The 24,480-nt window shown below is 44.9% G+C and overlaps 1 protein-coding gene across 2 annotated transcripts in view; it reads right to left on the bottom strand.

Moving 5' to 3' along the window:
- Positions 1 to 1,640: 1,640 nt before the first annotated feature.
- The window catches only part of PLCE1 (phospholipase C epsilon 1), a 318,188-nt gene continuing 295,348 nt past the window's right edge, over positions 1,641 to 24,480 (bottom strand). For both annotated transcript variants that reach the window (XM_006147651.3, XM_014587535.2), the window contains exons 25-33: positions 20,436 to 20,599; positions 18,729 to 18,990; positions 16,493 to 16,611; positions 14,714 to 14,842; positions 12,208 to 12,417; positions 8,619 to 8,777; positions 6,650 to 6,868; positions 6,117 to 6,329; positions 1,641 to 2,016 (exon numbers count right to left, since the gene is read on the bottom strand). In XM_006147651.3, the coding sequence (XP_006147713.1) occupies positions 6,141 to 6,329; positions 6,650 to 6,868; positions 8,619 to 8,777; positions 12,208 to 12,417; positions 14,714 to 14,842; positions 16,493 to 16,611; positions 18,729 to 18,990; positions 20,436 to 20,599 (1,451 nt within the window). In that variant the 3' untranslated portion in view covers positions 1,641 to 2,016; positions 6,117 to 6,140. The remainder of the gene's footprint in view (positions 2,017 to 6,116; positions 6,330 to 6,649; positions 6,869 to 8,618; positions 8,778 to 12,207; positions 12,418 to 14,713; positions 14,843 to 16,492; positions 16,612 to 18,728; positions 18,991 to 20,435; positions 20,600 to 24,480) is intronic.

Raw genomic sequence — 24,480 nt, 5'->3', positions numbered from 1 at the left:
CAGGAAACCTGGCCTAGCTGCCATGGAGCAGAGGTAATGTGAGTGCCCTTTGGCCGTCCATGGGTTTGGATTCCCAAGTTGGCCTGAAAACACACTAGGTAGGTACATAGATGCCCAGGTCTCTGAAAGCGGGGTGGGAGTGGGGGTGGGGTGGGGGGAGGGATTATGGCATAAGGGGACCCTGACAAAGTTGGATTTTCTCTCCTTCACCCTCTCATGGGTACTTGCTTACATTATTATCATTAAAAAAAAAAGTATAGCCCTGTAAAAACTGTCAAACTGGTATAACCTGAATTTTCTTGACAAGAAAATGGTCTTTTAGCAATAAGGCTCTGACTTGGTGAGAATGTCCAGTGACGTGTTAGCTGTGTATTTTTTAAATTTAAAAAAGTTTGCCAGAGGGCATGTGTACACACCAGAGAGAGACAGGAAGAAAGCAACCCCCAGTGCAGCATGGTCATTCCACAGTCCTTTCTCCATCCTGTAGGGATTGTGGGCGTGCCTGCACACACACAGCTTTGTCCCTCAAGCTGCCTGGGCTGGAATTTGAACCACACAGTTGGCCATGTGGGATCTAGCTTCCCCAACCACTAGGCCATGGGGCTGGCTTTGTGTGGTGTATTTTTAACACTCCTATTTTTAGGATACTCAGAAAACATGGAGATTGCTTTATTCATTTTTATAACTGGGAGAAAAAACTTCTCAAAGAAAAGGTTAGGGTTTTTAGTGTTTATATAACATCTTAAAAATTAATACCAATGAAAAGATAAGTTTGGTTTTACTTTAGGGGAACACAAAATATTTGATTTCTCTAAAAGCCATAATTTGCTTCATGCCAAGCATAAGAAGCCTCCTTTGCACTTAGTTGGTAGATTTGTATAGCAACTTTTTAAGAATAACTTACATTAAATGGCAAGTGTGACTTGGATCAGTCAATGAAGATGAAGCCATTTTACACAAAAGCCTAACCTATTTCAGATACTCACAGCATTTTCTCTTTTGATTTGTCTTTAGATAGTGAGAGTCACCAACACTTCTAAACCATAGTGATAACAAAAAAGCTATGTATAATAAATATATAAGTACAGTGTCAGTACAGACATTGCAAAATAAATAGATTTACCTTAAACACTAACTTGATCTGCTTTTGCTTCTGAAAAAAATAGGTTAGGTTTCTTGTTAAGACATTACAACTCTGTAGATATCATACATCATTCTAAATTCATTTTGTGAAAACTAAAAGTTGAATAAACTATGAATAGATCAGCAATGTCCTTTAAGAAAAAGACCAGTATCATTTCTATGTGAATAAAGAAAAGTGGACTATGGTACACAATATAGGAACTAAGTTGAATACTTTTAATGAATCTTATTTTATAGGACATATTTACATCTGCAATGCCCAAAAGCTTCCAATTCTCAGCCATACACCATGGCTAAACTAGCTCTTGTTTTCAGAGCTCTGTGCGTCTTGTTCCCAGCTGTATGAGGAGGGTTGGCAAACTATGGCCCTTGGACCAAATCCAGCCTCTCACCTGTTTCTCTACGACCCTGAACTAAGAATAGTTTTTACATTTTTAAATGGTGGGAAAAAATTCCAAAGGATATTTGTGACATGTGAAAATTATATGAAGTTCCAATTTCAGTGTCCATAAATAAAGTTTTATTGGAATACATACATGTTCATCCGTGTTTGTACTGTCTATGCTGCCTTTGCCCTACAACGGCAGAGTTAAGTAGTTGACCACCGAGACCGTATGGCCTCCAACCCTAACAGATTCACTATCTGGCCTTTTACATAGTTGCTGACCTTCGTTCTCCGTCCTGTACTACAAGCCTAGAGATGTCTTTTTCCCAACTGAAAACATTTGTGAGTGACAATTCCTTGGGCTGCTTTTCTTCATCAGTAAGTTGGTTGGTGGCCACAAGCCCAGTACCATTTTGCTTGTCCTCAGCGTGGACCTCACAGGTGTGAAGAAGGCTTCATTTCAGAAATCATCAATTTCCAGTTTAAGTCTAATGAAAAAAAGAGAGAATTACATTTGTTGGTTCTTGACTTTAACTTCTTGCCATAAGATCTTCATCTGTAACGGTTGCACACGTAGGCTTGTTAATATATGGGAAAAGACGCAGCAGAAACATTTACAGGACAGCAGGGGTTCACAGTGGTCTGACCCACAGAAACCCACAGCTCTGGTGGTTGGGTTTGTCCTACGAACTCAGTGTTAGGACACCATGTTCCTGGGAGGTAGGACATGAGGCTATTTCTGCTCTGGAACACCACATTCCTTAGAAAGTTTTTGTTTTTTATCAGAGTCAAACTATTCAACTTAAGAAAAGGTGGAATTCTTTCAGCTATTAGATTAAGGTGGTACTGTTCATTCTTAGATGATTATTATGGAAACTTTGAAGGCCATCATTATAGAATAAATAACAAAATATCTTACTCAGCATCAAAAATACTGAATTTATTTTCTCATGGGCATATACACAAAAGCCTTTCTTAGAAACATTATGTAAAAGAGGTCACAAAATGGGATGTGAATTCCCATAGATGCAACAATGGCTATTTTTAAAGAGAAGCTTCCCCAACTTTAAGCGAAGCTCTCTAAGTCAAGTGAATTATTCTAAGTATTTGCTTGCTATAGGAGAATTTAATCTAAAGGTAATTGCCTGAATCATCACCCTTCGCTAATATCCTAAAATTATAAGCAATTAATAGTGTTCATTACAGAATACGTGTGTGTGTGTGTGTGTGTATGTATGTATGTATATATATATTTGCTATATGGTGTGTGCACTTGTTGGGGGTGGTAGTGAGAAAACACCCCCTGGGGGAATGGCCATGCCTCAGTCCCTTCTCCTTTCTTCCTGGGATTTTAGCATGCACACATGTTCTTGGCCATGCATGTGCACCTTAACCACCACATCACTGGCTGGCCCCAAGAATGCATATTTTTTCAAGTAAAATGTTTAGTGGAGTTATATCCTCACATACTTGGTGTAACCCTGTAGTACACAGAGGACTCCTTGTGTATAGAGTAATATATATATATATTTTTTTTTTTGAGAGGTTTTTGCTATAGGGCGCGTGTGCTCACCAGAAAGACAGAGACAGAGACAGAAAGCGAGAAATCAACCCCCAGGAGGATGGCCATGCCGCAACCCTTTCTCCTCCATTCTCCTCTAGAGATGTTGGGGACCCACGCACATGCGCCCAGTGTGAATTTAAGCCACCGGGTCCGGGACTCGAACTACAGTCAACTACATGGGAGTCCAGCAACATAGCCATTACACCAACTGCTGGTCCCTAGAGTAGTATACTTATGACCAATTAGCATTACTGTGACTGTACTCTGTCACAGAAGTTATAACAGGTGTGTGTGTGACGGTGTAACTCCTGAGTTTTATTTGATGCTAAGTTCTGAATATGGAAACAATGTTTTAGTATTCTTTTCTTTTTTTTCCGACAGGGTTTCACTATGTTGTGAACCTCCTGTCTCAGCCTCCTGAGTAGCTGGGACTACAGGTACACGCCACCTGGTTTGGCTTTTTTTTAAAGAGTGGGCCAGGAATTGAACCCAGGTCTCCCATGTGGCCTTAGCTTGCTGATTAGCAGTATCTACCAGCAGGTGCTCCTACAGCTGGGCCAATATTTAAACCACACACACACACACACACACACACACACGTATTTTAAAATATTTTTTTAGAGAAACTTTTGCTGTAGAGTCCATGCACTGACCAGAGACACAAAGACAGAGAGAGAAAGTGAGAAATTACGCCCCCCCCGGGGGGCAGGGAGAATGGTCAACTGCAATCCCTCTCCTCCATTCTCCTCCTGGGATTCTATGCACGTACACATGCATGCACACGTGCCTGATGTCAATTTCAAGCTGCTGGGTCCGGGACTCAAACCATGGTTGGCCATGTGAAAGTCCAGCACCTTAACCACTATGCCACCTGTTGGCCCTGAAAATTTAAAACTTTTGATCACTGTCATGATGGCAGGCTCACAGACCCACTGCCATGGTGAATCATTTTGTAAAAGTTGGAGAGAGAGGCCAGCCTGTGGTGTGGTGGTGAAAGCGGCTGAGTTACATATGGCTGATCTTGTGATTCAAGTCTCAGACCCGGCGACTTGAAAAACATGCCAGGCACGTGTATGGAGGCTCAAAGTCCCAAGAGGAGGGGCAGATGCAGGAGAAGGGATTGTGGCATGATTGTTCCCCATGGGACATGCTTTCTCACTTTTGCTGTCTCCTGTGAGTACACATGCCCTCTGGCAAAATTAAAACAAGAAACAAACAAAATTAATGTTGGATGGAGACCAGCAGGTGGCGTGGTGGTTAAGGCACTGGCCACTCCCACATGGCTGACCATGGTTTGAGTCCTGGACCTGGTTGCTTGCTTTCTCACTTTCCCTCTCTTGCTCTCTCTGTGTCTCTCTCTGGTCAGATGAAAAGTAAATGAATGAATGAATAAAATAATAAAATGATTCTTAAAAAATTAATGTGGAGAGGCAGTGCTGGTCCTTGGTCCTAAAGCTCTTTTTTGGAGGTGGGACTGATTGTCTCAACATCACCAGTGCAGAAAAGAAAATGAGTCTGGAACTTATAAAACTGTGATTCTAGATGTAGCTCAATAGAAAAAGCACGGAGCCTCCTCAGAGGCCCACTGTTTGATATACTCACTACTACCTGATGCTGCGTCCTGTGGACTGTTGCCAGAGTTGAGATTTCTCTCTCTCAGTAACCTTGATTCTCAGAACAGAGGGATGAGCAGCGGGAGGAGACAGTTGCCTGTATTTGGCCTTGTCTGTTCCTGAAAGCTGCAGCTCTTTGTAGAGCACCCATTATTTTAGGAGTTGCTCCTTAACATAGGAAAATGGTCTCAATGTACGGACCTTTTTTTGGGCCAAATTCATGTTTGGTTTCTTTGGGTGTCTTTATTCAGTTCCCATATACATAATTTGCCTGAAGTTAAAATGAAATTTATTCTGTTTATGAACCCCAAGGAGAGGGCTGGCTCTGAAGCCCTAAATTTACTGCATTTTCAAGATGAGAGTTGTTACATTATTTTGCTTTTTAATCATCACATCCTGCCAGAGAAACATCAAATCATGCCAGACTTTTATTTTTTATTCATTTTTTAAATTTTGCCAGAGGGCATGTGCACTCACCAGAGAGAAGGAGAGAAAGTGAGACCATCCCTTCATGGGGAATGGTCACACTGCAATCCCTTCTCCATCTCTCCCTCATTTGGGGATTTTAGGCGCACGTATATATGCACTCAGTATGTTTTTGAAGCCGCTGAATCTGGGGCTTGAATCACACAATTGGCCATGTATAGGATCTAACTCCCTTAACCATCCAGCCATAGGCTGGCCCGATTTATATTTTGCTTATGAAGATGGGATGAGGTTGTTTAGGCTAAATCAAGCCTAAGTTAGAATAGCATAAGACAGTACTACAAAGAAATAAATGCTGAATAATCCATGGAGCCCTTGAAGATCGTCAACGTGAATTATCAATAATTAAGGCACTTCTGTGTCTGATTCAATGAGGCTGATGTAGTATTTTGGGCAAGCCGGTTGCCCTTTGGCAGCCTTTGATTAGTTATTATAAATTAGGAAGACTAAAATGATGAAAGCTCAAGATACATGTATCTTCCGAGCCCTTTCCCCGTTTTAAGGCATCACTCCTGCCTGACTTCAGGGGATAGCTTCCACTTGGAAAAGAAAAAGATATTGTTCCAACTGTGCCTTACAAGATAGTTTAAATTATGGCTTTTTTTTTTTTTTTTTAATTAATGTTTTTGCTATAGGGCACATGTGCTTGCTGGAAAGAGAGACAGAAAGAAGGAAAGTGAGAAATCACACCCCTTACCCCCCCCCCCCCCCCGGGGGGGAGGGGATGGTTGTGCTGCATTCCTTTCTCCATTTTCCTCTTGGAATTTGGGTACATGTGCACACATGCTTGGCATGATTTTTCAAGCCTTCAGGTCTGTGACTTGAACCATGGTCAGCCACGTGGGAGTCCAGCGCCTTAACTACCATGCCACCTCCTTCTCCCTAGTTGTGCCCTGTTCGATAATGGTGCAGTGGCTTAGTGTACCTGGGTGGAACGTGCTGCTGTTGGTCACTGTCGATAGTCCATGGTGTCACTGGAGGACAAGCCACTTACAGGTTTCTCCTCCTTGTTTTGGACACCTTCGAAGGCCACAAGCTGAGTTGGCGATGTGAGTCCTCGGGGCTGTCTGGTTGATTTGGTGAGCTTCTTGAGTTCACTTGCAAAAGAAATGCCTTTTCTTTTATCTTCCCGGGATGCCTGCAGGAAAAAAGAACCTTCCATCGATATTAGGTAAACTCAGAGTCCTTGAGCACATGACAGAAGTCAGAAGAGCCCTTTCCTCCTCCTCTGGGAAATAAGCTACGGAAAGAAGGGCCGCTGGACTCTCCTCTCAAGGCTGTTTACCCACAGAGGGGAGCATGCTTCTTTTCATGCAGCGAAAACAAAAACAGTTTTCTCCCAACTAAATTCTCTGACTCGGGAACTTTCTCGTGTATCTCACTGGCTCCCAAATGTGATTTCAGTGTGATTATGTATACAAAATAATTTATGAAGAGAGCAGAATGACTCAACTTTACCTGCACCTGCTCCTTTAGCTTAAGGATGAATTTCCCTGCACCTTTCCACTTGCTTTGGGCTTGAAACACACATTCCTGATCCAGAAGGACCCGCTGGGAGGACTTGGGGATGGAAGACTTCTTGTTGGCAGTGTCCTTCACCACCTCCTCCAGGAGCACGTAGTCGCTGGGGTTGGGGTTGCTGAGGATGCTGTAGGAGTACTTGGCTTTGCATAAGGTCTGAAAGACAAGGTGTGAGAAGCTGAATAGAGACATAGTACCTCTGACATTTGCCTTCATTCTAAATGAAACCAGGGAGGAACACCGGCATACATGGTTAGAGGCGGAGCGGCTCTTCTGGGTCATGTCATCCGGCTTGTTTTACATGGGTGCAATTGTACTTGTGGTGTACCTCACTAGCCTCCCAGCAGTCCATGAGTAACTCATCTTGTCCTCATTTTTGATGAGGAAGCCTAAATATACAGAGGTTAAGCAAATCCCAGAATGCACAGAATAGTAAGTGACAGAATAAAGACTTGAACTGGCTTCTGCAGGCACCAAAACCAGACACAGAGGTCGTGCAGCCAGTGAGGGGTGGGGCGCTGCCCCGTGGAGCCTCTTGGCTGCCTCTTTATCACAGGGGCTTAGATGTTGAAAGACTTCCAAAAGTCACCTGATCTCCCATTCCATTTAGTACAAGAATAGATTTCATGTACGCATTTATTCACATATCAAATGTCTAGTGAGGACCCACCTCTTATATTCTAGGTACTGTGCAGTGCTTTGGGAAAACAAAGATGAGCAAAAAAGATATAAATGTCTGGGTCCTTTGGAATCCCAAATCAATACTGAACAGATTATCATGCACTCGGAATAGCAAATAGTTCTGAAATAGAGTTTACCATGTCCTAGGCATTGTGTACACACACACACACACACACACACACACACACACACACGTGTGCACTCACCAGAGACAGAGAGAGGGAGAGAGGAGGAGAGGGAAAGTGAGAAATGATCCCCAGGGGATGGTCACACTGCAGTCCCTTCTACATTTTCCTCACAGGGTTTTAAGCATGTACCCACATGAGCCAGGCATCATTTTAAGCCACAATGTCTGGGACTCAAACCAGGAAGTTGGCTGTGTGGGATCTAGCACCTTGGCCTCCACACCAGCTGCTGGCCCCACACTGTCCACAAATTGACTTACTCTCCACAATGGTCACATGAAGACCGTACCATCACACTGTTCACATGGCCTGTGTGCTGACTTACCTCACAGTGGTGTGCTGGAGCCAACTTTACCTGCACCTGAACAAGCTAGTGAAATCGGCCATGGCAGGAGCATTTACACAACAGAAGTAAATCAGGATTTAACATGGTTTAAAGAGAGCTGGTTTACAAGCACACTGCCATAATAACCAAGGCACAGATTTGAGGCCTTGCTCAAGATCTCAGAGTAAACAAAAAGCTGAGCTGGGATTAGAACCTAGAGCAATTTGGTCTCGGGTCTTTGCTCTTAACCATTAAGCAGTATCATTTCTCGAATAGGTGTTTAATGAATGCAAACCATGATGAGGCTATGAGGGAAGTAAACAGCTCTCTGCAACCATGGAAACAAAGAAGTATGGCCTAGAGGAGGGAAGATGGTCAGTGTGAGCGTCCTGTTTGTCCTCTCTGATCTTTGAGAGACGGTCATTAGGTGTGAGCTCAGGCATTTCTGGGAAATGAAACCACTCCTCTGCAGGGCCACCTCCGGAATCCATGATGATCAGTGCTCTGTAGAGATCAGGCCAGGCCCACCACAGATACCAGCTACCTATCTGCTGAGGCATGAACTAATACTGCCCAGCCTCAAGAGGCACACACTCCCTGTGTAGGCACCCGTTCTAGAACTTCACTCATCAAGTGAGCTGTCCATGCAGAGACATCTGATTTGCTCAGTGATTGACCATGAGGAAGGGCCTGCGGGGAGCAGGGAGGTCTTCACCTGCTGAATGACGTCCTGGGCAGTGCTCATGCGGGGTGCTTTGATGACGGTGCGAGGTTGCTCTGGAGAAACATCGTGTACCTGGACAAAGAAGCTCTCCTCCTCTGAGCTCAAGATCACCTCTTTGTCATCTTGCACAATGATTTTCTCTTCTAGGGTCTGTGTTATAGAAGAAAAAAGGTGTGAGTGAAGGGCAAGATGATGCAGAATCAAGAAAGAAGACTCTAGCAAAAATTTCAGCTGTATTTTGGTAATGTGTAAACAACATCTTAGCTTTATACTTCATATACTATCAACTATATATTTCATTCATAGTCATATTAACTATATATTCCAATAACTATTCTAAAAGGACATCCCTGTCTTGTGAGAGGAAGAAAGTACTGTATTTCTGCTGATGTTGATTCATGAGAACGAACCACCTAATCTGCTCCTATGTTTTGAGAGTCCAAATAAACCGCAGATGAATTTGTAGAAAGATAAAGTCAGAACACCGTGAGTTTCACTTGAGAGAAAGCCCACTAACCCCACATAGACCTTAAGCATTTAAGAAATACTGGAGGGCCAGTTCTGTGGTGCAGTGGTAATGCTCAAGAGAAGCTAGGTCCCATATAGCAACTGTAGTTCAAATCCCTCGTCCGGTCAGTCTGAACCACGTCAGGCACCTGGGCAGGTGCCCAAGACTGGAGGAAGGGATCACAGCACGACCAGGCCCTGGGAGGGTGCTCTTTTCTCTCTCTTCTGCAATGTGCATATGTTCTATCATGAATGAAAACCACTTTAAAAATGCTAGACATGTGGGACCGGCTATTAGCGTAATGGCTATATCGCTGGACTCCCATGTAGTTGACTGTGGTTCGCGTCCCGGACCCGGTGGCTTAAAACTCACACCGGGCGCATGTGGGTGCATGTGCGTGCGTGCCCAAGATATCCCAAGAGGAGAATGGAGGAGAAACCTCTTCCAAAAAAAAAGAGAAAGAACAATTCCAAAAAAAAAAAAAAAAAAAAAAAAACTAGACATGTGAAATGGGAATCATGTCACCATGACACTCAGCCAGGCTGGCTGAACTAATTCATGGTGAAAGGGCTGAAATGATGGCTGGATATAAGGCACATTGAAAGGAATATCAACATCATTCTCCATAATTATGAGAATCAGCCAGTCGGCTAGTTGACTTTCAGTGAAAAAAAAAAGTATATATCTAATGACCTTATTAGAATTTTCTAACATGGGCCAGCCAGTGGCATGGTGGTTAAGGTGGCTGGATCCCATTTGGCCAACTTAATGGTTTCAGTCCCAGACCTGGTGGCTTGAAAAACATGCTGGGCACATGTGTGTGCATATGTGTGTGCGCAAGACCCTGAAAACAGAGAAATGGAGGCGAAGGGATTGCAGTCTGGCCGGCCCCATGGGAGGAAGTGTGCTCTCTTCTGTCTGTCTCTCTCTCCAGTGAGCACATGCAACCTCTGCCAAATTAAAAATAAATTCTAACTGTGCATCAGTATATTAATAGTAAAGCAACTTCTCCATTTTCACCTTTCCCCCTTCCTTCTCTCCCAGAATCTCAATTGTTAAGTTACATGTCTTTCTAAACATCTGCAGTAGGTATACAAATGTATTTTTATATGTGAATAAATATAATCAACAGGCTCTGGAATTATGGGACTTGAGCTATAATGGGATGTCAGGATGGCTCCTGTTCTCCGTCAGTCCTTGTTTTCAAGTGGGGGTGACTTGAAGTGATCTGCAAAAAGGAGACTCAATGGGAAGAAGCAAGGCAGATAAACAGTTGGTGACCCCCTCGCCGGGAGAAAGGACTTGCCAGGAGCATTCTCCAATCTCCAGCACTCTCCCAGCCTGATTTCCCTGGGCCAGGCTCTGCAATTGTGTTAACTAACCAGAATTCTGGAAATTCCAACCAGCCACAGGACCAGAATCATCCCCACTGATAGGCGTCAGAATGGCTAACTGCCACCAGGGGGCGCCAAGCTACGTGGACCGTGCCAGCCAGCTGCTTGGGTCTGCTCCAATCATTTCCCTAACCTTAAGTCACGACACTGCAATTCACATGACTTAAGTTTTTTTGTACCCCATGTTGTTGGCTTTTATTACAGAAAATGAGATTGCACTCTTCTACATATGCTGTTCTATAACTCATTTCCACACAAGATTATGCTCATTTCAAGTCTAGTCTTTCCTTTTAAACATTTAAAAAAAATTTTTTTTTTTTTTTTTTGTCACAGGGTGTGCATGCTCCCTGGGGGAAGAGAGGGAGAGAGAGAGAAAGTGAGAAAGGGCCCTTCATGGAGAATGGTCATGCCATAATCTCTTATGTTCCATATCCCCCCCCCTTTTTTTTTGGATTTTGGGCACGTATGCACATGTTTTTCAAGTCTCCAGGTCTGGGTCTTGAACCTCACAGCCGGCCATGTGGGATCCAGCCACCTTAACCACCACACCATTGGCTGGCCCACCTGTCCATTCTTAGAGATCTTAATGCATGATAGGATTTGGCTGCAAAATATGTTATTTCATTGATAATCATATATATATATTTTTTTTCTTTCTTTTTATTCCCCTTTTGTTAGGTTTTTGCTCTAACAGGCACTAACAGGAAGGCGCCTCACCCCCAAATGTAAACATCTCTAGGCCTTCATTCCACAATAATGTGCCCCTCACAACAGTGTCTTTTCATGCATGCATGTGAGGACTTCAGTGAGTCTGTGGAAAAGTGGAATTCAAGTGTGAGTGTCGGGGCCAGCTGGTGGCATGGCGGTCACACAGTGGGCCCACGTGGGGGAGATCCTGGGCCTCCCTGAGCACAGGGGCACGTGTGAGCATGCCCAGGATCCCAGCTGGCTTGTTTAAGGTGGAGCATATGAGAAGACCTTGTCAGCGAGCCTGTCTGTCTGTCTCACTGTCCTTCCCTCTCTCAGAAGAAATTTTTAGGAAATACAAGTTCTTAGTGCAAAACTATTTTGAAATCCATGCATAGTTTTTTTTATAATACACCTTTTCTGTGGTCCTTTTTGAAAATCCCTTGTAAATAAAATACTGGACCCACAGCTGATAACAGGTACAAGGAATCCTTTTTTTTTCCAAGTTGCCAGAGGGTGTGTGCACTTGCCACGAGAGACAGAGAGAGGGAGAAAGCACTCCCCAGCCGAGTGGGGCACGCTCACGCTACATCCCCTCCTCCATTTCTACATCCTCTCAGGATCTAGGGCACATATGCCCATGTGCCTACTAGTTTTTAAGCTGCCAGTGCTGAAATTCAGACCACACCGTCGGCCATGCGGGATCTGGCTCCCTTAACCACTAGGCTACAGGGCCTGCCCAAGGAGTCTTCTAAATTCTTGTTCCCTTTGTTCTGTAAGGGATGGTTTTTGGACTGAATTTCTGTAATTTAGAGATAATATTCTGAATATATGTAAAGAATAAAACCATTTCTCCACATTTTCTCAAGATGAATAATATAAACCAAATTGCAATTACGAGGCATTCTGGGAGTGAGGGAGGTGGTGAGTGGAGATATGGCCAATCACACAGTGACCTATGACCCTGAGGGTCATTCCAGGGCACACTTACTTCCTGCTGGGTTTTCAGAACAATCCTGCCCACATAACCCTCTTCTGGAAACCAGCTGCTTAATATCTGTAGGATTTCTTCTTCTGGACCAATGGCTCTCTGGAACGGTTGTTTCCTGCATTCATTCTTTTCTTTAGAAATAAAATATTTTTCTTCCATCAAAAAATAGTCAGTGGTGATAGGTTTGGGGTCCTGTTCAGTCAGCAGGATCTAAAGAAAAAGCAAACAAATTTAAGCACATTTCTGAGGAGCAGGGCAAAAATTTGAGACAAATCTGTATTCAGTGTTCAATGGGTCTGACGCACAATTTTTTTTTTTTTTTAAGTTTTTTGCTATAGGGTGCGTGCGCTCACCAGAAAGAGAGAGAGAGGGAGACAGAAAGCGAGAAATCACCCCCAAGGGGAGATGGCCATGCCACAATCCCTTCTCCAGTCTCTTCTCAGGATCTTGGGCACGCACGCACACACGCCCGGCGTGAGTTTAAGCCACTGAGTTCAAGCCACTGAGTTCGAGACTCGAACCTCAGTTGACTACATGGGAGTACAGCAACATAGCTGTTATGCCAACTGCTGGTCCTTGATGTGCAATTTTTAAGTGAAACTTACTCTGGAGCGTTGCATAATTCTTTTTGGAGGATGTAAGAATTCCCTTACGTCCAGAAAGGATTGTTTATGTCCACTCTGGGCAACAGCACAATTTATTCATAATCCCCAGACAGTCTAACTATTTTTCCCACTGCTGGAATGAGAGCGCCTACTGAATTAACAATTTTAGATTTCTCATTTCATGAACTTAGCCCTTGTAATCTTACAACACAGGACTGAGGGCAAAGAATCTAGCCCAGCTTTTACTAAGATGCCCTCTTTGGCATGTTAGAAATAGTCTTCTCATGGAAGGTTCACAGGCTAAATTCTCATCTGATCTAAGTTCCTGGGAATTCTTTTTTCTTTTTAAAAATTATTATAGAGAACATGTGCACATGCATGAGAGAGAGGAAGAAAGAAAAGAAAGAAAGAAAAACAGAAGGTCCTCAACAGGATCTTATCACACTGATCCCTTTTTCTGAGTCTACCAGCTCCTCAGGGTCTTACACACGCACACGCACACACACACACCTGGTGTGTTTTCAGGCCCACCTGGGATCTGAACTCATGGTTGCCCATGTGGCTTCTAGCACTGCAGTCCAGTACACTACAGACTGCGCCACCTAGGCCTGGCCGGGAACTCTCCTCTTACTAAGCCCCTGAGAGTGTGCCTCTGGGGTGTTTTCTTTGCTGGCTCCAGGCCTTATACAAACAGAGCTGTTGAGACAAAGCTTTAGAATCAGGAAGACCTGAGTCTGATATCTGCTTTTAATGCTTCCTGGCTGTGAGGTTCTGTGAGGTGCAAGATATGTAACCCCTTGGTGATTCAATTTTCCCATTTATAAAATGGGATTAGTAAATAGTAATAATGTCTTAGTTTCCTTTGATAATTGAAGCTGAAAGCATAACATGGCTACAGAACAAAACCCAATAATAATAGCCACCATTATAATGACTTTCACCAGTGCTCTAAGACTCTGACCCAGCTTCTAGGATGGAAGACTTTATGCTGCTCCTGTGCACATTCTGATTGATTAACAGGCTCTGTGTTAAGAAGGAAGATGAGGGCCAGCAGGTGGCAAGGAGGTTAAGGTGCTGGATTCCCACATGGCTGACTATGGTTCGAGTCCTGGACCTGATGGCTTGAGACTCATGCTGGGCACATGTGCATGTGTGGCCCAAATCCTAGGAGGTGAATGGAAGACAAGGAAGTGGTGTGGTCATTGTGGTGTGGCCATCCTCTTGTGGTGATTTTTCACTTTCCCTTTCACTGTCTCTCTTGTCTCTTCAGTGAGTGCACACACCCTATGGCAAAAACAACAAAAACGAAGGAATATGAGAACTCATGTTTAGGTTTAGAGAGAAAGAATAGATATGGTTGGAGGACCATTCATTCTTGTCTTTGTCCCTCTTGAACCCCGTGCCTTATGTGGCTGAACAAGTGTTAGAAATTCTTTACAGGCTGAGGGAGCTTGTCTAGCGGGACCAAGATCACTCAGATTATTTTCAGGGTGGATTTTTTAAAAAAATTATTCTTAATTTTTAAATTTTTATTTTTTTAAAGAAATATTTTATTTAACTTTATTTATTTAATTTTACTAGAAAGGGACTAAGTCAGAGAGAGAGAGAGAGCGAGAGGGAGAGAGAAAGAAAGTGAGAAGGCAAGTTGCCAGGTCCGGGACTTGAACCACTGTCGGTCATGTGGGAGTCTAGCGCCCTTAACCACCACACCACCTGCCGGCCCTCTCAGAGTGGATCTTAATGTCAAGTGACACACTTACAAATAATCAGAGGCACATCCTCAGCATGGACTTGTGTATAGTTATGTGCACCCGAGTACGGTCACACACAGGCGCGCGCACATGCGTACATCCATACACGTGAGATGTCGGACTGTCCCAACCATGGCTCAGTGAACTTACTTGTTGGAGAAGCTGCTTTGCCTTGGTGCCTCCATTTATAGTGAAAACAGTGAAGGGCTCTGGGCCTGGGGCCCCATGCACTGTGACTCTGTGAGTCTGCAAACATTTTCTCTCTTCTGTATTAAACATCTGTCAAGAAGAACACAAAGTTTCTCCTCACTCTGAAGAACAGGGCACTGCGGCTCTATTCAGTGTTGAAGTGCTAGTCCTCAGAACTACGTGTGGGGACATCAATGCCAAAGACGAAGATCCGTTTATACCCGCATGCAGCTTAGGGTAGAGAGGTGATGGTCCGTCTTCCTCCGTAGTCCGGTAGGATATTTAGCAGCACGTGGAATATTAATTCATTTTAAATCAGTGTCTCTTTCCATCATTATTAGGGACGGGTATTATCCGAAATGCACATTTGTCCTTACTCCTGAAGTGACATTCACTATATTTACTGAGTTTCATTTCTCTGCAGGGCACTTGGATAGGGTTTTGGACAATAAAATGATCAATAAAATGCCCTGCCCTTGGAGACTCAGCATCTAGGCACATCAATAGATTGCACAGCGGCCAGCAGGTGGTGCGGAGGGTAAGGCGGCTGGACCCCACGTGGCCGACAGCACTGTCTGAGTCCCAGACCCACACTAGGTGTCTGTGTGTGCCCCCAATCCTGAGAGCAGAATGAAGAAGGAATGGTGGCTTGACCATCCTCCTGGGGAGTGCTTTCTCACCTTCTCTCTCTGTGTCTGTCTCTCTCTCTCTGGTGAGTGCACACACTCTATAGCCAAGAAAACCACCACCACCACCACCACCACCACCACCAAAACCCAAAAAACATAATGGAACTAACTAACTACTTAACTAAAACAGTTTCTTGTTTAAATAAAGCACCCGGCAATAGCGGGGTAAACTCTGGTCCAAGGGCTCTTGAACTTCAGTGGGCACAAACCTTCCGTGGGGACCTTGTTAAAGTGCAGCTTATGCCTCTCCCCGCACCAGGACACACTGTATGTCTCTAACCATGCCTGTCGCTCACCGCAGCCCTGCTCCTCCTGAGCCTTCCGCTCCTGGTCTGCTGAAAAAGCGAAAGATTTTCCTGCTCAAACCTGAAGTTTCTAGAAAAATTGAGATGCTTCTTGCCAGTCTTGGCTTAATCAGCCTTTCCCTGTTTTTTTTAATCACACTCTTCAGAGAGAGACAGAGAGATAAAGACAGAGGGAGAGAGAGGAAGCCCTCTACAACGGGACGTGGCCATGCTGCTATCCCTTCTCCTCCATTTCTCCATCTTGTTAGGACTTGGGGCTCACACTTGTGCCTGATGTGTTTTTCAAGCCACTTGGGCTGGGATTTGAACCATGGTTGCCTGTGTGGGATCTGACTCCCTTAACCATTAGCTACGGGACTGGCCATTTTATTAACTCTGGCTGACCTCTTTGGCAGACACAGCGATGTGCTCATTAAGACTATAGGCTTTGGGACTCTACGAATGTAGGTTTAAATCCAGGTCTGCTGCTTTTCAGCTGTGTGACCTTGGACACAATCCTGTCTTCCCTTCCTCACCTGTGACCTAGAGAGTCAGGAATAGGACCTCTTGAAGTTATTCAGAGGTTTGAGTGAGTAGCTCTGAAAAATGCTCACTAAAGCCCAGCATCAGCCCTTTGTATTGATTAGGTAGCATGGACAGAATGGCGGCCTAATCAGTAACTCTCACCCCCTACCTGCACCACAAGAAAGCCCACCTTCAGGGAATGGAGCCCCACGCAAAAGCTGAGTGACACAGAACTTAATTACCAAAGAAGCCGGCACGGTACTGCCAGCAGCAGCCTCTTCCATCCTCCTGCTGTTTATAAATAAACTAGAGATCTCCAAGACTTCATTGTGGAGGTTTCGCAGCTGAAGGTGTCGATATCCTGGAATGATGCAGAATTGAGAAAAGCGTGTGAGCCATGAGCTGCAGACTCAGCAGAGGAGAAACCCCAGGGAGGCCAATACGTGACACGTAGAAAGAGGACCTCAGAAAGGGCAGGTGTCATGCGTACTGCCAGCAGGTATCTTTTCTCTGGAAGAGTGCTACCTCCTGGGATGGTTTTGGGACACCCAGTGGTAATTAATTGTCCAGATCTGTTTCTGAATTACACTAAAAAAGAAAACCTTTAACACAAACAAAACGCAGTAGGAAAACCTGAACATTTTGATACTGAAGCCTGATCATTTTGATACCAATGCATCTACAATTTATTTTTTAAATATTTCATCTTGGAGCAGCTTTAGTGATAATAACAATATGGTGTGAGTGTTACGTAGAAACATAAAATGGAATATGAGGCAGGCAGTGAAAGCGGTCATGTAGATGTATCATTATCCACATGAAAAGTTGCTCATTACCTACATTAGTGAGAACTGCTAAGCTGCAAAACACCAATATCAGTAGGTGTTAAAAATCTATTGGGATGCTCACATGGGCCAAGGAATAAGGCCTGCAGAAGATGTACGCTAAAAGTGATTGTTAGAAAGATGGAAAAATCAACAATTAAAAACATATTTTTTACTCTCTTGTACTTTCTCACGTTTCTCTGATAACAGTTATGGACTGAACTGTGTCTCCTCCCCACCCCCAGCAACATGTCGAAGCCCTAACCTGCAGTATCTCAGAATGCTACTACATTTAGAGTCAAGGCTTTGAATGAGGTAATGAAGGTGAAACAGGACCATTCAGGTGGGCCCGAATCCACGAAGACTGGTGTGCTTATTAGAAGAGGAGGTTGGGGTGGCATAGTGGTTAAAGCACTAGACTCTCACATGGCTAAACGCAGTTTGAATCCCAGACCTGGCAGCTTGAAACTCATGCTGAGTGTGTGTGCATGTATGCCCAAAATCCCAAGAAGGGACTGTGGCATGACCATCCATCCCCCTGGGGGGAAGATTTCTTGCATTCTGCTTCTCTGTCTCTCTGGTGAGCACATGTGCCCTATAGCAAAAAAATGAATAAATAAATAAAAAAGAGGCAGTTAGGACATAATACGGACAGAGGGTTGGCCTTGTGAGGACACAGTGGGTAGGATGATGCAGAGTGGGGAAAAGCCAGGTTTGGAAGAAACTAACCCTGCAATCACCTTGATCTTGGATTTCCAGTCTTCGAAACTGTTAGGGCGTTAAGTGTCTGCTGGTATTTTACTACAGCAGCCCTAGCCCTGGCTAATGGGAACCACTGGGGCTACTTGCACCGTGGAGACAAGCAATAGGAACAGAACGGACAGCAGCCGGCTGCGGCATGTGAATGGAGCTCAGAGATCAGCTTGAGTGTGCTCGCGGGAGGAACCCTGGTTCTCGGGGTGGACCAGCAGAGTCTGTGTCCCTGGGAGCTCGTTAGGAAGGCAGGAGCTCAGACCCACTTAGTCAGGACTGCAGCGGTCACCGCGGGCTGGTTACCATGCGCATTAATCGTTGAGAAGCCATGCACAGGCCACACACTCCTTGGAGGGCCACAGCCAAGCCAACAACAAACCAACAGCTTAACCTTTCTAGGATCCTCCCTCCCTCCCCCCCTGCCAGCTGCCTGCTCAGCTTTGCACTTAACCAGTGCCCCTGGCTTCTAACCCTGGGCTCCCGCCAGGCACCGACCACCCTCGGGTCACTATGCCACAACTACACCCAGCCCTCCCTTCTTTCAGTTTCCTCTTCTTCAATCCCTGCTTTAAATTTGCCAGGGATGCTACGGGTGCTGCTTGGGAAGGAATGTGTGGAAATCGGAGTGTAATCACTCTCAGCCTCGACATCTGCAGGGGTAGGCAAGCCTTTCCAAGTGATGTTGTCTATACCTTGGTTTTAAAAAAAATGCAAAGGAAACACGTTTTTTTTTTTCGAGATGTGCTTAAAAAAATGTTCAAATATGAACTTCCTTCTGTCTCTTATTTTAACTTTTTCCTGTGAAAAATGCAAACACATTCAAAAGTAGAGTGAAGACTACCACGAACTCTGGCATCCACCCCAGAGCTCAGAGATTAACGTCGGAACGATTTTATTCTACCTCGTTTTAAAGCCTTGAGCGGAATGATTCTCTGAGCAGTTACCGCTGAGCTGTTGTTTTCCACAACTGCAAAACGAAGGAATACGAGATCTTCAAAGTGAACCCGGAACAGAAACTGCTCGTTCCACATGGGGTTCAAGGTGTTTCGATGGATGGGCTTTGTGCGGAAGTGGCAGCTGTCCAGGGGCATGCCCAGGACGTCGATCTCAATGCATGGGCTGCCCGTGCTGTTACTCGGGCACACGTTCTGACCAGAGACGATCTGAGGGGGAAGAAAGGGCTGCGTCACTGAAGGGGAGAACGAGACAAAGACCACCTCCACCCCTTCCCTCTGCAGAGAAGATCGAGAACACGGGAATGGACGAGGCAAACGATTACTACCGCTGTTTAAAAGAAGTATGCGGAGTACGAGATTGTCATCAGGTGGTCACATGTGTGGACTCGTGTGTAAAGCCTATTTTGTCGAAAGCACTCACTGAACTGTGATCTTTCAGCTGCCAAAATGCTCAAATAGCTTCAAAACCCAAACAATTGAGATGAAATTAAGTTTTTTCACAGCAGACCAGAGAAAAAAAGACCCGCAATGTAACCACAAATTGGTTACAAATGTTTTGTTTAAAATGCTGTAAAACCATATTTTATAGCTTCCAAATCTTTTTCTTGAATGCTTTAGTTTTGGAGCAAGTCACAAGCATGCTATTCTGTAAACAGAAAACATAAGTCTCTCTCAAATGGTCAAACAGAAGAGTGGCTATTGTCCTACTCTCTTAGGAAAAGAGAAGGAGCAGTTTGAGCTGGAGGAAAAAGTGCGAAGGGGGTTAAATGAGGAGTCTGGGATGTCATGAGCAGGGGATGGTTTGACATTCTTTAGGAGACAGGGAGAGACTAAATCCAAAGACAGAGGAGAGACTTTGTTTTTCCTTCTATCCTATCTCCCACTCAGCTCTTATTTTTTCTTTCTGTTAGCTAAGAGGGAGCAGCTTGAAAGTCATCTCAGGCACATGTGCCCCAAATTCCAGGGGGGAGAATGGAGGAGAAATGATTGTAGTGTGGCCATCCTTCTAGGGGGGAGGTTGATTTTTCTCACTTTCCCTCTCACTGTCTCTCTCTGTGTCTCTCTCCAGCAAATGCATGTACCCTATGGCAAAAACAAATAAAACAAACAACAACAATCCAAAAAAGACAGAAAGCAAAGTTGGGTAGAAAACCACCAGGTCTGTTTTCAGATGGAGTCTGTAGAGTTTTGACAGTAAGTTCATCAGAAGATAAAACGAATAAGGATGGGTCCAGGAATGATGTAAGTGAAGCTCTATGGAGGAAAGGTACTTCGTCGGATTGTATAGTGACCCAGTGTATCTGATCTTAGAGCTCGCTGGAGCTTCGGAAGATGTCACGAGGAGCTCAGCTTTTCTGGGATGGATTCAGAGTTAGAATTCCGTGGACTGTGGATGCAGAACTGCCATCACGGGCATCAGGTAAAGCAGGGACCTCACACCGCCCCCTCCTTGGCTCTGGCAGACACGGTGCCTGGTGACAACATATCTAACCATGACTTCTGCTTTCTGGGAGATAAATTATTTTGGGGGATTAAATCTGCATGACCAAAATTGTGACATGACGGCTGTGAAATGCCATGAATTCAGAACCAGTTCACATTCAGGAGGCTTGAACACCTCCCTGTATTCTTACAGTAGGGGCCCTCCTTACAGTTAAAGAATAGATGGCAGGCTCCATGTTGTCTAGCTCTCTTTCCAGTGGAGAAAACTTCTGATACATGGGACAGTTTTTGTCCCACAGAACCGGGGGTTTCAAAACATAACCACAGCCACCATTCGCCTCAAACATTGCAGCATTTAAATGTAAAGGAAGATCTGCAAAACAAACAAACACGGAGTCAGTATTGCTGGTTATGCTGTCTCTTATGTATCACTTTTAAATTTACAGTTTTTTTGCATCAATTTTCCCTAAACTCAAGCATGGAGAAAAAACAATCATCCTTTCATCTGATAGACCGATGAGTCCCACTCTGACAGGTTATGTCAGGTCACAGAGATACAGCAAGTAACAAGGTAAAAATCCTCTTCATGGGGGCCAGATGGTGGCTTGGTAATAAAACATAATGCTTTGCAAGGCAGACCCACAGGGGTAGGTTACCAGTTCAGGTACAGAGACCTCCTAGAATACGCTGGGCACACATGTGCTGGATGGAGACCTCCTAGGCTACGCTGGGCACACATGTGCTGGATGGAGACCTCCTAGGATATGCTGGGCACACGTGTGCTGAATGGAGACCTCCTAGAACACGCTGGGTACAGGTGTGCTGAATGGAGATCTTGTAGAATACACCGGGCATGTGTGTGCAGGTGATCTAGGCTGGCGGAGGCTGGGGGAGGGGCTCAGTGTCAGGACCTGTTGGGGATATTGTATCTCTTTCTCTCTCATAAACAAATGAACCGAAAACAATAAACCTGTCTTCATGGAGCTAACGGTCTATGGGTATGCCCAGTATCACCACTCCAAGCCCAAGTCCTGCCACTTACAAACTTCTTTTGCAAATAAAAAATCTACCACATCCATCTAAAAAATCTTGTTACATATTTTATTTTATACTACATTTTGGAAAGAAATAATGACATCTTCTTATTCCTAGCACCAACCCATGCAGACACTCTATTGGCCAATCCTTGCTATTTCTAATGCAAGATAAAATCTTAAATTGTACAAGAAAGGATAGAAAAACAGCCAGAAAAACACAGCTATTTCTTAAAATCTCCATTTCAACCCATAAATTACAATATTCCTACCTCTTTTTTTTATCGTAGTTAAATATAAAAAGAGAAGTCATCATCACATATGATTCACATCATGTCCATAATCCCCTTCACTTCGGGAACCCTCACAAAGGCTTTGAGTCTTCTGTGGCCAAATTTTACTTGGCACATTCTTTGATGAACGATTGTATCCCTGCACCGCTCCTGGCCTCTTACACACTCGAATGCTCATTTGATGGTGCAAGTCTGTATGAAAGTTTCCCAAATGAGCAGAAAGTTTATGAGACACACCTGACAAATGTTCCCTCTGATAGATTCCTTCCTGTGTGCAGAATGAACTTCGCCACGTGGACTGACATCAAGGAAGAGTGTGTGAGTGCCTTGGCGGGACAAGAAGTTGGCCCTCACTCGTCTTATGTGTAAAATTTCCTGTGAACATGGGCCTGGTCAGGATTACAGGCAGAATTCCTGAGAGAAGATGTCTTAGACATAGAAACACTCTTTGGGTCTCGGTCTGCTCATCTGTGAAGTTAGTGTCTAGGACCCCGTCTCTCAGGCCTCTTCTGGTCCAGACCTGACTGATTCGGCCGTGTGTCTCAGCTGCAGGGGAGGAAGTCCTCCCCGTAGAGGAGCACAGACATGGCTAGGCCTGCTAAGAGAGCAAAGCTAATGCAGGATAGTTAGTGTGAAATGGGTATTTCTTCTTATTATTGTTTGAAATTTCCAATAGGGTATATGTACCGGTTAGAGAAACATAGAGAGGGAGAGAGAGAGAGAAAGTGAGAAAGCATACTCAGGGGATAACCACCCTGCAATCCCTCCCCCTCCATTCTTCTCTTGGGATTTTGGGCATGCATGCCCAAAGTGGGCATGTGCCCAGAATGTTTCCAAGCCACCTAGTCCAGGACTTGAACCAGACAGCCGACCATGTGGGATCTAGCGCCTTAACCTCCATGCCACCTGCTGGCCCCCAGATGGAGATGTCAATAGAAAAAATACGTCATGACTTTTCCAACAACCCAATATATTATTAATGGCAGGAATTGCAGCTCCACTCCCTGTGCTCCTCCTAAGTACCAGATGCCATTCTAGGTCCTGCGTGTGCACCAGGTGCCTCCCAGTAGCCCCTGAGGTAGACTCTTTCAGTGTTTCCATTTTATACACGAGGAAACTGAGGCACGAGGAAGTAAAAGCACCCAAAGTACATAGCCGTTACAGTAAGTGGTGGAAGCTACAACCTGAGCCTATTTGGCCTGACCCTTGGTCTCCGCCCTGAGCCGTGTAACACCCATCACCTAAGAGTGCTGTTCTGATATATAAGATGGCGTGAAAGTCCCTACCCCTGCATGTGGCACGTAGAAGAATAAACAGTAACCGTATGTCAGATCACGGTGCCGACCCTATCTGGGTTTGAAGTCTGACTGGCAGTGCGTCCATCCTAATAGCTTTCCAACTTAAGGAAGATCTCACTTGACCTAACGTGTAAAACAGATCATGTGGATCTGCTGTTTGCAATGAAGGTGGAACCTGAAATCTAGTCCTCTTACTGCCCCCTGCGGTCCCCAAACCTCATCTCAACCTACAGTTAGGAAACTCCAGTCCAAGCGAGTGCGGGAGTATGCGCCATCGGTACCGTCCAGTGACTCCTCTGCATCAACGCGTGTGATGGCAGAGCAGGCGGACCACTGCCTTTATAGCCTTCCAGTCGTTTAAACAATCCTGCATTAACACACACCAGCCTCAGAATACTGCTGTCTATATTGGGGGCTGTGAAAGTCATAAAAAGTATAGCTATCACCCAAGAAGTCAGAGTAAGTATTTCAAAAAAGAGGCTGTTCTTTTGACTGGGGTTGCTTGTTTACATCCCTACAGGTCACGAGGCAGGAATCATCCTACCCCAGATGGAAAGACCTGAGAGGGACTGTGGTCTGAGACAAGCAGGGTCTGCATGCCAGCTCAGGTCCACTTCCCAGCTCAGGAGTTGGTTTTACTGAGTGTGGACCTGGGGTACTCCTGCTTCCAGGTCACTGCAGACCTTCTTGGAGTTGACAGAGCTAGCAGAAAGTCTGGAAAAAAGATGGCCTGGATACCCCTTGGGGCACTTGGGTCTCCTGGGATCCAGGAAGTAGGAAGGCAGATGATCTATGGAATGCTGTGTGTGTGTGTGTGTGTGTGCGCACATGTGTATGTGTGTGTTATATAACATCCTTCCCAGATTGGATGAGGCTGAAAAACAGGAGTTTGAACCTCAACACCGTCACCCACCTCCCTGCGTTGGAGCAGGTGGAACACGTACTCCTGGCTTGAGCTGGGAGGGGGCAAACCTTCAGGGGTGAGTGCAGGACAAGCTGCAGCTTCTGTGTGGGCTGCTGGGCTGTGGGGATGCCCGAGGAGAGCAGCCTCCTGTGTCCCCTTTAGCTGTGGCTCCCTCTGCCATCACCAGAGCCAGTGTGTCTACACCAGTCTTGGCACTTCAGGAGAAGGCCATCTCCAAAACCAAATGCATTTCCATTTTCCAGTACCCTAATAACCATGGGAATGCATGGGCACAGGGCTACAGGCCGGGCAGAGATGTGCACTCACAAGCCATTTGGGAAAGACTGAAAAAAAAAACCCTAAAAAAACCAAAAACCAGAAAATAAAATTTTTACAACTTTGGAATTATTTCACTATTGTTTCCATTTGCGCGTCCAAATCATACTGTCTTCATAACTTATCGAATGCTCTTTATGATAGCTAGTATTTGTGGAATGCTTTCTGCCTGCCAGGCCCTATGGTGAGTATGGCACTTCACCTGCATTATTTTATTACTTTCCAGTTGAAAGAAGCAAGTGTAACAAGGGCCAAACGATTTCGGTATTTCTGACCATACGTATGGCCATGCGTAGGCACAACTGGGACCGTGCCAGGTAGCTGCTGGTCCCAGAGCTAGCGGTGTCTGACCTCAGCTGGAGGCAGGGTTGCACTGTGGTTTACGGTTC

This window comes from Tupaia chinensis, unplaced genomic scaffold, assembly GCF_000334495.1.
Source record: "Tupaia chinensis unplaced genomic scaffold, TupChi_1.0 Scaffold000217_1, whole genome shotgun sequence".
Taxonomy (NCBI): domain Eukaryota; kingdom Metazoa; phylum Chordata; class Mammalia; order Scandentia; family Tupaiidae; genus Tupaia; species Tupaia belangeri.
The sequence above is the reverse complement of the archived record's forward strand: the minus strand, read 5'-3'. Positions and strand labels throughout refer to the sequence as shown.